Below are 12157 nucleotides of genomic sequence, written 5' to 3' on the forward strand. Positions count from 1 at the left end.
TGTCTGTAAACGGTTACAAGGCTTGATTGCCTTTACAAATGTGTACTTGTTCTCTGTGTGATGTTTTTTCTCTGCTTTAGATTTTGTGTGAATATTAGAGTTCCAGTGAAATCAGTGTTTTTTTGGTAACAAAATTAAGAAATGGTTATTGAAAGAGACTTAAACTTGTGCTTTATGTAGTTGTAGGTCAAAGACAATCATCAATGATGCCTTTTACACTAGAAGAGCTTGTAATATTATCACGCTGCCTTCGAGATGCGTGCTTAGGAATCATAAAGTTGGCTTATCCAGAAACAAAACCAGAAGTTCGCGAGGAATATATTGCAGCATTTAGAAGTGTTGGAGTAACAAAAAATACAGAAATGCAGCAATGTATACAGACAGAACAAAAAAGGTGGATTCAGTTATTCAAGGTAAGTTGTGTTGACTTTTCAAAACATTAAAATTTTCAGACTTACACTGCATATATGAGACTGGGTACAGTTTAGTTTTCCTGATTATACTATTATTACAGTTGTTATCAGGAATGTGGATTTGGGGAGGTTGATCTTGAGCATATATGCTAAACTTTGAGTAATTCTGATAACTGTAACAATTTTACTTAATTTTTTGTCTTAATTTAATTTTCCTGTTCAATATGTTTATTAAAAAAGAAGTTACTGTGTAGAATACATTTAAACTTCAAATCCTGTTCAGCAAGATACTTCAATATGTGCTTATAAAACACTACATAGGTGTGCAATTCTAATTGAATCATATGATGACTCTGGTATTTCAATGTTAGAGGCTTCATGAAATTGTTACTAGCCTGCACTAGTTTTGTTGGTGTTTTAGTAGAATATGGTGGTGGTACTCCTTTTGGGCTTGCTGGAATACTACGGAGACACTGAATTTGGCTTAGCAAATTGAAACTTAATGTACATCATTTCTGGATATCTACCAATGTATTTCTGCTAGTTTGTCCGTGGCATCCTAAGACATGAGTTAAGAGAAGCTGAAAATGTTGGCAGGAAAAAGACCTAATATAACTGTTGCTGAAAAAAAAGGAGTGCTTGACTTGTCATGAAAATTCTGCAGCAAACATATCTAGTCAGCTAAAATTGCTCATTAAAGAAGTGGGAGCAGAAGAAATGCATTTTCCAAATTGAATGGTAGATTTACAGTCCGTTTAATACTGGCGACCTCTCGCACACTAATGTTCAGTTCGAGTCATCAGCTGTCCCTTCAGGTCTTTTATCACTGCTTTTGTCAAGCTATCTATTTAATTGAAAGAAGTTAATTGAATGAAAATGATCAACTAAGCTTGTATTAATATTGCTAATGGAACTTTCTTCTTGGCCATGTTTGGAGAAAGATGTCATGCTAGACTTTAGGAAAGGCCCATTAAGGCTTGCACTTAACCTGATGGGCTAATTAAGGAATGCTTATTCATTCTACAAGTCTAAGATAGCCTCTATCCAGCCTATTCTGTCTGATTTTACAACACATTTCACTTATGAGCATAAGCATTAATAGCAGTGAGAGTAACTGATAATGTTTTGATTGCATTGAATACAGTCCTAATGCACCACTGAATGTGTAATTTGCACAGATTGATCTAATATATGTTTGCACGATTTAATTTAATTACTTGTCTTTAAATTGCCAAATAAACTTTCAATTTAAAGGTCACAAGTGAAAACCCCAATATGTCTATTTCTGTGGGAAGAACAGCATAATAGGGGTGTTTCTATGTATTCAATTTATAACATGCCATCCTCTATTTATTCTCCTTAGTTTGTCTTATTTAATCCTTTTGTTAGCTTCTTACATTTCCAGTGAATTTGATCATATTGCCCTTTAGTTCAGCAAGCTGTAAAATCCCAAGGTATTCTGTCCTACTTTGGCAGGCAGGTATTAAATTTGTCTGAACTTGGTGTAGTCCTACTGTTTTCAGGAGGCAGGATTGTCTTTCGTTAGCTGAAATATAAATGTAAATCTTGAGAGTATCTTGAAGGCTCTGGTTCTACCCAGAAATGTAGTTAATAAATTTTCCCTTGTTTACTTCTTCAAAAACATATCGTTTCATATAGAAGTTCAATACAACTAAAGTTCATTTCATCAAGAAGACTTCTGCTCTGGAGGGCAACTTCCGAGTAGCTTCTTGCCAGGGAGCAGGCAGCAATATCTTCTAAAAAATAATAAAAATAATAAAAACAAAACTGGAATAGTTCATCGTAAATTTCAAGTGTTGAAGTAGAAAATATTTTTTCTTACACTACATCAAGTATATGAGACATGTCCTTTACAAAGCTTTTGCAAGATGCCTACGGAGGAAAAAGACGCATTCCTTCCCTATCATCCGTGCTTTAATTTCTCACACTTGTTTTGCATGTTTTCCATGCCACTGAGTCTAATGAAATGCATTCCTGCTGCAAGGTAAGGGCAAAGCTGAGAACAGTGACTGCTGACAGTAACATGCTGTTTGCTTGCAGCTTGGCTGTCTTTGAAATGGTAGGATTTACATGTGAAGAGTGTTCAGCAGAATGGCTGGTGTAATATGACTTGTAGTCAACTGTCACAAATTCTTCAGAAGGACTCAATTTCTGAGGACATGAAAACAGGTTTTGTCAAAGAAGATTTACATCAGAATCTTGTATTAATCCTATTAAATTAAGTTGTCATTTTTTCCTGAATTACAATTTTGAGGGCTAACTGCACTTGGGGTAATTTGAAAGAAATTTGGTAATTTGAAAGAAATTACCATCGTAATGTTACTTATTGAAGTGTTCTTTTCCTTCCAGTAAAATACACACTTTTAAAATTTTGCAAACAAATCCTGAGTTTATATTGGAGTTCCTTCTGCAGAAGAAACGGGTATTCAGAACACTAGCAATCTCACCTAATTTGATTCAGCTTCGTTAAGGATTCTTTCTCTGCGTGTAAAACACTTTACTAGCATGCTCTTCATGCGGATATGCCCCCCTCTTTTTTTTTCATAAGCATAGTGGTAATGGGACCACAGAGTTTCAGTGACTCATCTCACCTGCACTGAATTTTATAAGGGTAAGGTGATGAAAATTCCTGTGTAATCAGACAGTTCTCTAAATAGCATTCTTCTGTGTTCTTTTATTCAAGACTAACTGGATCTTAAAAGGTCTTTTGTATAGTACCTAGACACAGATTCCTTCAGAAAGCCATTAAACTCTGTTACTCTTGACACCTGTCTATTAAGACTGTCTTTATGCAAGGTTACTTCAGAAGAGCTTTGTGTAGGTTTTGCTTCTCTTCAGTTTTCAAGTGCTCTAGTTCCAAGTTGATAAACAGATTGCTGTTCTTCATAGCAGAGATAATTTCTTCAAGGCTGTTGACTTAAAGTTACATTGATCCCACTTAATTTTGTTTTATTTACTGTTGGACTAAGTTGATTCTGTCTTGCATATGTATTGAACCAGTTCTGGGGAGAAGGCACGCAACCAAGTGTGACGGTTGTGTTTGTGATGGAGTAGTTGTTAGTTTGATAGTTCTATGTTTTTTTTTTTTTTCTGGATTGGAGGTGGTTGCCAAGAAAAATACTAAAATTGCAAAGTCACCCCAGTGACCATGATAAGCGCTTTCCCAGTAGCTTAATTTTGTTATGGAGATGAGAAAACAATAGAAAATTAGCTTATACACATTTTCTGACTGTGTGATTATAATAATGACAATTACCTTTCATCATTAGAGCTCCTTGTGAATAAAATATGACTTAAACGTAGTGGTTTACTAGTGTTAATTTAAATCAAAATTAATTAAATTAAATATAAATTAACTTTAAATTTGGTATTAATTTAATAGCTAATGTGTTTGTGGTTGGGTGGTACAGGGGTGTAAACATCACGTACTATGCTGATAGGCAAAAATATACTATGCTAATAAGCAAAAATTTGTTAAACCTCTTCAGTAGATGGCTGTTCGGTAAATGCTTATACTTCCTGTTCGAAAGGGGCTTACACTGACTTTAACACCCTAAAGGGCTTTACTTAAAACATAACACAGTATATACGTACGTATTAAATGAAAATCACAAGCAGCCACACTGTGTATTTTTAACACTGTAGGTGCTTTTTAGGCTTCTTATGCTGACCACTAGAAGAATATTCACTGTGTTATTTCTGGAAGTGGTCGTTTTCGTAATCTCTTCTTTAGTAGGCTTGGGCTAGGTGCTTCTCAGGAGCATCTTTAAGTATGAATCTGCCACATTGGATCCCTTAAGAATCTTAGGGTAGAGTTTAGCTGAATACAGATCTGTATGGTATAAACAGCTGAGCTAGTCACTCTAGGAGCTGTTCTAATAGAGACGATCTGTGAAGGGATGTTTCACTTGATAAATTGGTAGCTCCTTCAAGATGAGATGATCTTCTACCTAGCTTTGAAAAAACTGACAATATGAAGGAGCCAACAGTGTAGAGCCTTGCCGTTAAACCCATCAGCGTTTGTTTTTCCACAGGGATAGTCACCTTGGCGTCTAGGGAGGTGACATAATCAGCAGATGGTTATGACTTCTCTGAGGCACGTCTAGCTAGAAATGCTTTAGTATGTTAATGCAGTAACTAGAAGTAGTCAATCTTTCCTGTACTTTAAAGATGTAACTTGTTGCTGTAAGGCTGTGCTGCCAGTTTAAGGCTTCTGCCCTCTCTTTCTGTACTTTCTGAAGTTGATGTTGACTTTTGTAGTTTGGTCGTTAAGGAGCACTTTATGCAATCTTTTGTTGGCTCGTTATTTAAGTTTAATAACTGTAGGCAGAAATACCTCGCATGTCTAAAGGTTACCTACTGTTGTTTGTTAGTTGATCCATAAGACTTGTCTAGTGTGGTGTGGTTTGTGACCTTTGTTGTCTTGTGGTATATGATCTTCATTGTCTTGAGATGGTAAGCAGAAGTTCCATTCTGTGGATCATTTTCCTTGAAAAATGTTGCACAGAAATACAAGAATCCTTTTCCTTGTGGACAAAGAAAACTTATAAATCGGCCGTATTTTTCAGAATATGCTTTGGAATGAGATGTAGTAAAGAATAGGTGCATGTCTGTCTCCTCTAAACATACATTTATTCACATGTTTAAGTTTCCGAAACGAAAATCTACTTAAGCAAAGAAAAAAAAATGTTAAATGACCCAGTTTGGTGTTACTTTGTCTAAAGATGGAATTTAACGTTGATAATGATATGTTAAACTTCCCTAAAATGGCATATAATTTTGAAGGGTAGTCCTAGGATTACCAAGTCCTAGCTCTTAAAATTTATAATGAGACTTTAATGAGCCAGTTTTTTGGATGACTTACTAGTGAAGCACATTTACTTACTCTTTCTAAGGTATTCTAAAGTATTTAAGTATAAAAGCAAGCTCTTATAACGTATTGAATAATAAGTATTGATTTCATACATTACTGAAAGATTTTCAGTTAGTTTCTGATTTATAGAATTTCATTCACAGTATTAAATGTATATTGAATGTATGTGTTTCTTACACCTAGGTCATCACAAACTTGGTGAAAATGTTGAAAGCTAGAGATACAAGGCGAAATTTCTGTCCACCAAATCACTGGCTCTCAGAGCAAGAAAACATTAAAGCAGATAAGGTAAGTGTATTAAAATTCTTTTTCACATAGCCTTACTGGTGCTGAAGTTTAAATGGTGAAGTTCTTGATTCCTAACAATATCAGTGGCATTGAAGTTGCACAGATTTCATGTGGTTTCAAACACGGACTAATGCTGCATTTGTATGGAATGCAGAAGTCTCAAATCTGTTAAGAAACTTCTACATTAAATCATGTTGTTATTCCATGAAATAGAACCTGGTCTACAGTGCATCATTGTAATTAATCTCCATTTATAACAAAGGAGAATAGAAAATAATGTAATTATGATTCATTTTATTTTCCAGTTATTTTAAGCGTTTCTCAAAGTAGAAATAGAATAATTATTCTCTAGAGGAAAACATACCTCAAAATTGTCTTCTAAAATAAAATTCAATAGCATTGTTATACTTAATTCACATAGAAATTACTTTATTTTCCTAAAAGTTTTTGAACAAAATGGCATTGTTTGAGCTTAAAAAAAAGTGTTTATATGCATGTGAAAGAAAATGCTTATGTGAATGTGCAAGTACCCGCTTTGAATCATTGAAAACTTGTATCTTAAGATAGTTATACATCAGGTAAACTTCCATGAAATATTAGATGTCTTAACTGTTAGAAGTTTTGCACAGGAACAGTTAGCAGTAGACTCTTCTGTTTTGTTTTGAAGACAGCTCATTTTCTTGCCTGGTGTTCAAGATTGCCATTTCTCTATGTGACAATTCTTCGTAGGTCTTAGGCTGAGGAAACAGCAATGCTATTCTGGTTCTTGGTTTAAAGTAAAGAGAATTTATTTCACATCTCAAGATGTGAAACTTGGCTTCTGTAGTATCTTAACTATCAGAATTTAAAGTGACATTTCATGGTATTTTTAAATGATACATGGATGTTACATTAGATTGTCATTAATTTTACAGCTCAGCTTTAAGGCACGTGTATAAGGAGGAAGGATTAGAATTGAAGATACTTAAGGATTCAGATACACTCTTGGACGTGACAATTCATGTATATACTTAATACGTAATTAGATAATGTTTAACTGTAAAATACTGTTACTCTTAGGTTACACAGCTGTATGTGCCATCTGCTAGACATGTATGGAGAGTCAGAAGAATGGGAAGAATAGGACCATTGCAATCTACTTTGGATGGTAAGATACTGTCAGTCTGATGTTTTCTCTACTAAGTTAAAATAAGCTTGCCTTATGCAAAGAAAACATACTTCTGATAGAGTTAAACTGAACATTCTGTATTCAAGTGTTAATGATAGCCAGAAGCAAAGCAATCTTTCATAATTTTGCTTGTATATATGTTTGTCTTTAGAATATTTATTGTATAGCAGCTTTCCTCAAGTTTCCACTGGTTTTTGCTTGCATTTATGAGGTGAAATGATGAGGTGTACAAATGATAGGTGATTAAAAATATATGTATGAATATGTATAAAGGGCAGTTGCATAACATAAAATGCATAAGGTTGTGTAATACATAAAGTTTGTTTTTACAGTAAACTATGAAGAAACTTACTTATTGAGCTATAACAAAAAGGCTGTTGGTACCATAAGTATTAATTATCGTTTATAAGTGTTGCCTCTAATTGGATAAGGCAGAATTTTTTTCCCTTGAATCACTTAAAATCTCTAGACTTCATGGAACTTCTAAAGAAACACGAGAGAATTGGACCTAGTTAACTGTCATGGAAAACAGACTAGTGTAGTTGCACCAGTGTGCTTTCTCATGCAGATGGTCTGTTTCTGCTTTTCAGACCATTGTATCTTCACTATTTTAGAATTTTACCTTGCTGTGCTCAGGTAAAATAACCATTAAATCACTAATGCTTGTGAAGATTTTAATAAAGAATTAAAAATGGGGCCTTGAAGCAGCAAAATGGTTCATCTCTGAGAGTCCATACTGTGCTTCAAGATGATGTCATCTGCCTGAGTATCTAGATAGATACAGCTAGATACTGTAGATCATTTACAGAAGACCGTAGCCTTTGAGTGCTGCTGTAGAGCTCTGTAGGATTGTTAACAGCTTTGTCCAAGGCTGAAACCTAGTGACTTTTGTTAATGATAAATTTTATTTGAATAGCTGTAATGGTATAAGTTTACTTTGATTACCCGATACCTAAACTAATACAGTAGCAACGGGTTTGTCAAGATTTTTCATCTCAGTTTCTCTCTTTGGAAGTGTCCTATTGTAAACGATTGAAAATCTGAAGTCTTAAAAGCAAGTGTTTTAGAAAGAAACGCAGGAAACCTGTACTTTTTTTACGTATTGCCTGGCTTCTATAGGCTTGTATCCTCTATCTCATGCAGACCCTATAACAGTAACACGAGCTTCTTCCATTGACCTACATGCCTCTGAACAGCTCTACTCTTGGCATCCTCTGTCTGCAGCTCCCCAGTGTCAGACCCGTTTCACATTTATTACTCCCAGAGTCTGTCCATGCTATTAGTCTGCTCGTCTCCTTCCCTTCATACATAAAGTACCCCGAGCCTCTCCCTGATCTCCCTTCCCATAATAGCATCAGTTCCCGCCATTCCATTATTGGTTTGGGCAATTGGTGGATGAGGAGCACGTATGCTGTGGCCTTGTGTGGAGCTACGTGTGCTAATTTTGCTGGCTGTCAAACAGACAAATTGACGTACTGAGCAGAGATGATTAAAAACTGATCTCTCCTTGCTGTTTCTGTAATCTGGTCACTAAAGGAATTTCTGTTCTCCACCCAGTAGCAAACTACTGCAAAAGTGAATATTTTTGAATCCTCTATTCCTCTGTCAAATTAAAAATTCAGCTGGTTAGTTCAGAAGGTGTGCTGGAAGGAAGACGGTGAGAAAAGATGACACCATGTTCATATAAACCTTCTTTGATAAGAAATCAGGCTAAAAAAAGTGGAGCCAACATGAATGTGTGAAAACAAGCAGGTAACAACATGCAAGTGACTTGTGTGAGCCCTCTTGACTCCATCTGGGTTAAAGCCAATTAGCGTGAAAGTACTGCTGAATCACATATGGCCATGTTTATTTGTGCTTTTTCATTTACTTAAATGGCAGACTCGTGAGTTCTAAATGCCCTCTGTTGATGGCTCCATCCCATATTTCTTTTTAAAGAAAGAGGCTGTGATGGAGAAATGCAGATAAAATTGACTAATTGACTGGAATAATTGAACTGTCAAAGTCATGTTGTAGTTTACCTTTGCTGTACATGCGCTTTTTATTTAAAATGCTTTTAACCCTTAGCTTAATAGGCAGAATACATTGACTTTAATTAAAAATGTTTACTAAGTAAACTCAGGGTAATCACAGATAAGCATTTTATCAGAGATTCCGAAGGCTTGCAATGTTGGAACCTGCCCCAAATGAATATACATCAAGTATAGTGGTGTGTTTGGGTCATGTCATGTTAAATTGGTGCTTAAAATATCCCTACTTAAAGTGCTTTGAGAATTAAAAAAAGAGAAAAAAGAAAACAAGCAGAATAAAACAACAAACAAAAACCCTAACAAAACATACAATTCATGAATACTGAAGTGCCCAGTAGCAGAAGGGCAGCAAGAGGCTGGGCACCACAGGTATAGGAGCCAAAGGAAAAACTGAAACTTTGAGTATAATCCTTATGAATGAGTAGTAACATGAACCAGTTACCTCAGTTTCGTAATATTGTCTGTAAATAGTCTAGGCTCTGAGAGCTTTTTTTTTTTTTAATTTTAAAAGAGGTGGTTACTAAAGATGAAAATGAAACAAACTAGAGTTATCTCCCCCTGTCCCCCCGTAGGACTGAAGTTAGGTAGACTTCAACCACAATATCTAGTTGGTAAGCAATACCATTTTTTCTTTTGGCTGCAATTAATTAATTCACAGTCATAAGTGCTCAGCAGCTGAAGTTATTCCCCTGAGGTTAGAGCAGGATTGTCACCTCTACTGTGTGTCACCCTAAGATGTACAAGTGTATAAGGAGGTTCAGAGTAGCTGCGTGCTGGCATGGGAACTGCATGCGATTGTGTTCCTTTGTAGCTGGGACTTCTTGAATTCTTTTCTAATCTTTTCTTGAGCAAATTATAGAATTTCTTGATGTCCTCTTCAGTATTTCAGTAGTCACTAGGATTTAATGTTATTACTGTAGCCCTACTGTTAGAAGAGAAAACCTATTGAAATACTGCTTTCCTGTTGGTTCCATTAGATTTGGTTCAATTCTTAGTTTTTATGCCTAAAAGGGTTTGATTGAAAGTAGATGCTGTAGTTGAAAGCGCTGTACTTTTAAACTTTTTTGATCGAGATGGGAATATTACGTAGTCCTGTGATGAAAATCGTAATTACTTACAACTTCTTAATTGTCTTCTGTGATGTATTTTTTCTTAATTGAAAAATTCAAATGTCAGTAATAATAACTTTTTTCTTCTTGAAGAAATGTAAAAATGCAGGAGTACTTATTTTTAAACACATCTTGTTTTCAGTGTGTCTAGACTGCTTATTTCAGGTTGCCAGTAGAAACTAACATTTAAAGAAAGGTAAGGCTTTGTATTACCGTTTAGTAAATAAACTATTTTAATGTCTCTATTTTTATGCAAAATAAGTTGAGTCACTTGATTTAAAAAAAAAATGTTTAAAATGTTGTTTCCAAAATTTTTAAAATTATTATTTCTATTTTAAGTGGGTTTGGAACCAGCACCTCTTTCTGTATCTGAAGAACGACAACTTGCAATTCTGACAGAGCTACCTTTTGTAGTTCCTTTTGAAGAAAGAGTAAAGGTACCTAATTTCTAATTTAATGTGCTGTTGTTTTTTATTATTTTATTTTATTTTATTTTCTCCCCAATAAGTGTAAAAAAAAAAAGCACTTAGCTAAGTAGAAACTGGATCGTTTCCCTGCAGAAGGATATGACAGGCCATAGTGTTTTCCTCCAGTATTTGTATGGCGACTGAATATGTGAAGTTAGATTACTTCTCTGTTTTTTACTACTTATATTTCCCTTTATAAAAATTGCATTAAAATTAGCAACACAAATTCCAAGGAAGGAGAGCAGTACTGTATTTATTATAAACTTCAGTCCTGACTGATCTACGTGATTGCACCCTCTTGTGGTAAGCAGAGCTCTAACTAGTTTATCTGTAGTAAACAGATTGCAAGGTCAAGATTGGAGACTTTAGTGTAGTGGGTGAATTTACCTCAGAATGAGGTGATGGATGTCCATTTTAGGAAAATAATGCCTAGAGATGAAATTTTTGTGTTCATAGCTGACTATCTGAACTTAAGGGGGTATGTAGTTTAAAACTTGCGAGATTCATGTACTGTATCTACTTGGTTTTGGATATTTTCTAGCTTTTGAATATGTAATTGCTAGTTCTATCAGCTGTTTCAATTTGCATTATATATTTTTTAACACCTTTAGTTGTTACCTATAGCATTTTTGAACTGTTTTTGTTGTTAAAAGTATTACTTAAAAACTACTCAGTGAACTGTCTTAGAAACATTAAATTACAAGACACCATCAAGGGAATGAAGAACAGTTCCATAGGGCAAGTACATCAGTATCTGTCAAAAAGACAATGGTAGGTTTGATAGAAAAGGACTTTTTTTCAGGTTGCTATGAAACAGTTGTTCCAACAAAAATCTTAACACCATATTACAGCGAAACAATTGGAAGTGACCTGCAGCAGGGGCCTGTATGTCAACTGACCACAACCTCTGGACATCCTAAAGCTGTGTTAAGATGTACATATTTTAAATTGTTGGAATTCATAAAACCTGTTTTGCTTTATCACGAAAACTGAAACTTGGCTTTTCATTTTGAAGGTTAACGTCCTTTTAATCATAAAAACTGGATGACAGTTTGCAGAGAAGAACTAAGCTGCAGACTGAGCTTTTATATTTCTGGTCTAGGTCAAAGACGAGATCATCTTAAATTGCTTTTTGGAACAAGAGTAGTTCTTCTTGTGTAGTAGTGGGAGACAACACGGTTTTGGAGTCTCCTGCTGCTCTTAAAAACAACTTGCAGTAAGGGAAGGAGATAGTTCCTGTCTCTCCAGTTGTCATCAGTTCTAGCAGGGCTGGTGGTGCAGCTCAGTGCTGTTTCAGTGTCAGTTGCTCCATGTGACCTTTCATTTTTTGACTTCTTTGTGGGATTTTTACTTCAAATTACCAGATATTAGATACTCTCAAAGGCAATTACTTGGTCCAGTGTCATGGTAGGCTCTCCACCCTATTCGCCCCAGGTGATGTTTTTCCCTTTGGCCTTACAGCCCGTTGGTGTGCAGCTCTCGGTTTGATCCTTATCTGTATAAAGTGATGAATACAGTCTACATCAAATATCTTGATTCTGTGTGGGAAGCAATAACTTGAATTTTATCATGGGTTACACCACTTAGAGGATATACCACCTAGGGATTTGCCTCCAACAGGACTTTGTGCTGCTGATTATAACCCTTTAGGTGCAGTTGTTCAGACAGTTTTCAGTGTACTTCACTGTCAGTTTCCATAACCCACACTGTTGTCAGCTTGAAAATGATGATGATATGGTGTATACTTAAGTCAGCACTGCTTACTTTCCCATCTGTTACACTTAAGGC

General features: G+C 35.3%; 1 protein-coding gene across 2 annotated transcripts in view; it reads left to right on the forward strand.

Moving 5' to 3' along the window:
* UBE3C (ubiquitin protein ligase E3C) overlaps positions 1–12157 on the forward strand; it is an 80986-nt gene that overhangs the window by 31325 nt on the left and 37504 nt on the right. For both annotated transcript variants that reach the window (XM_080579559.1, XM_080579558.1), the window contains exons 13-16: positions 181–413; positions 5491–5595; positions 6655–6742; positions 10242–10339. In XM_080579559.1, the coding sequence (XP_080435685.1) occupies positions 181–413; positions 5491–5595; positions 6655–6742; positions 10242–10339 (524 nt within the window). The remainder of the gene's footprint in view (positions 1–180; positions 414–5490; positions 5596–6654; positions 6743–10241; positions 10340–12157) is intronic.

The sequence above is a fragment of the Anser brachyrhynchus genome, assembly GCF_964034855.1.
Source record: "Anser brachyrhynchus genome assembly, chromosome: 2".
In the NCBI taxonomy this organism is placed as follows: domain Eukaryota; kingdom Metazoa; phylum Chordata; class Aves; order Anseriformes; family Anatidae; genus Anser; species Anser brachyrhynchus.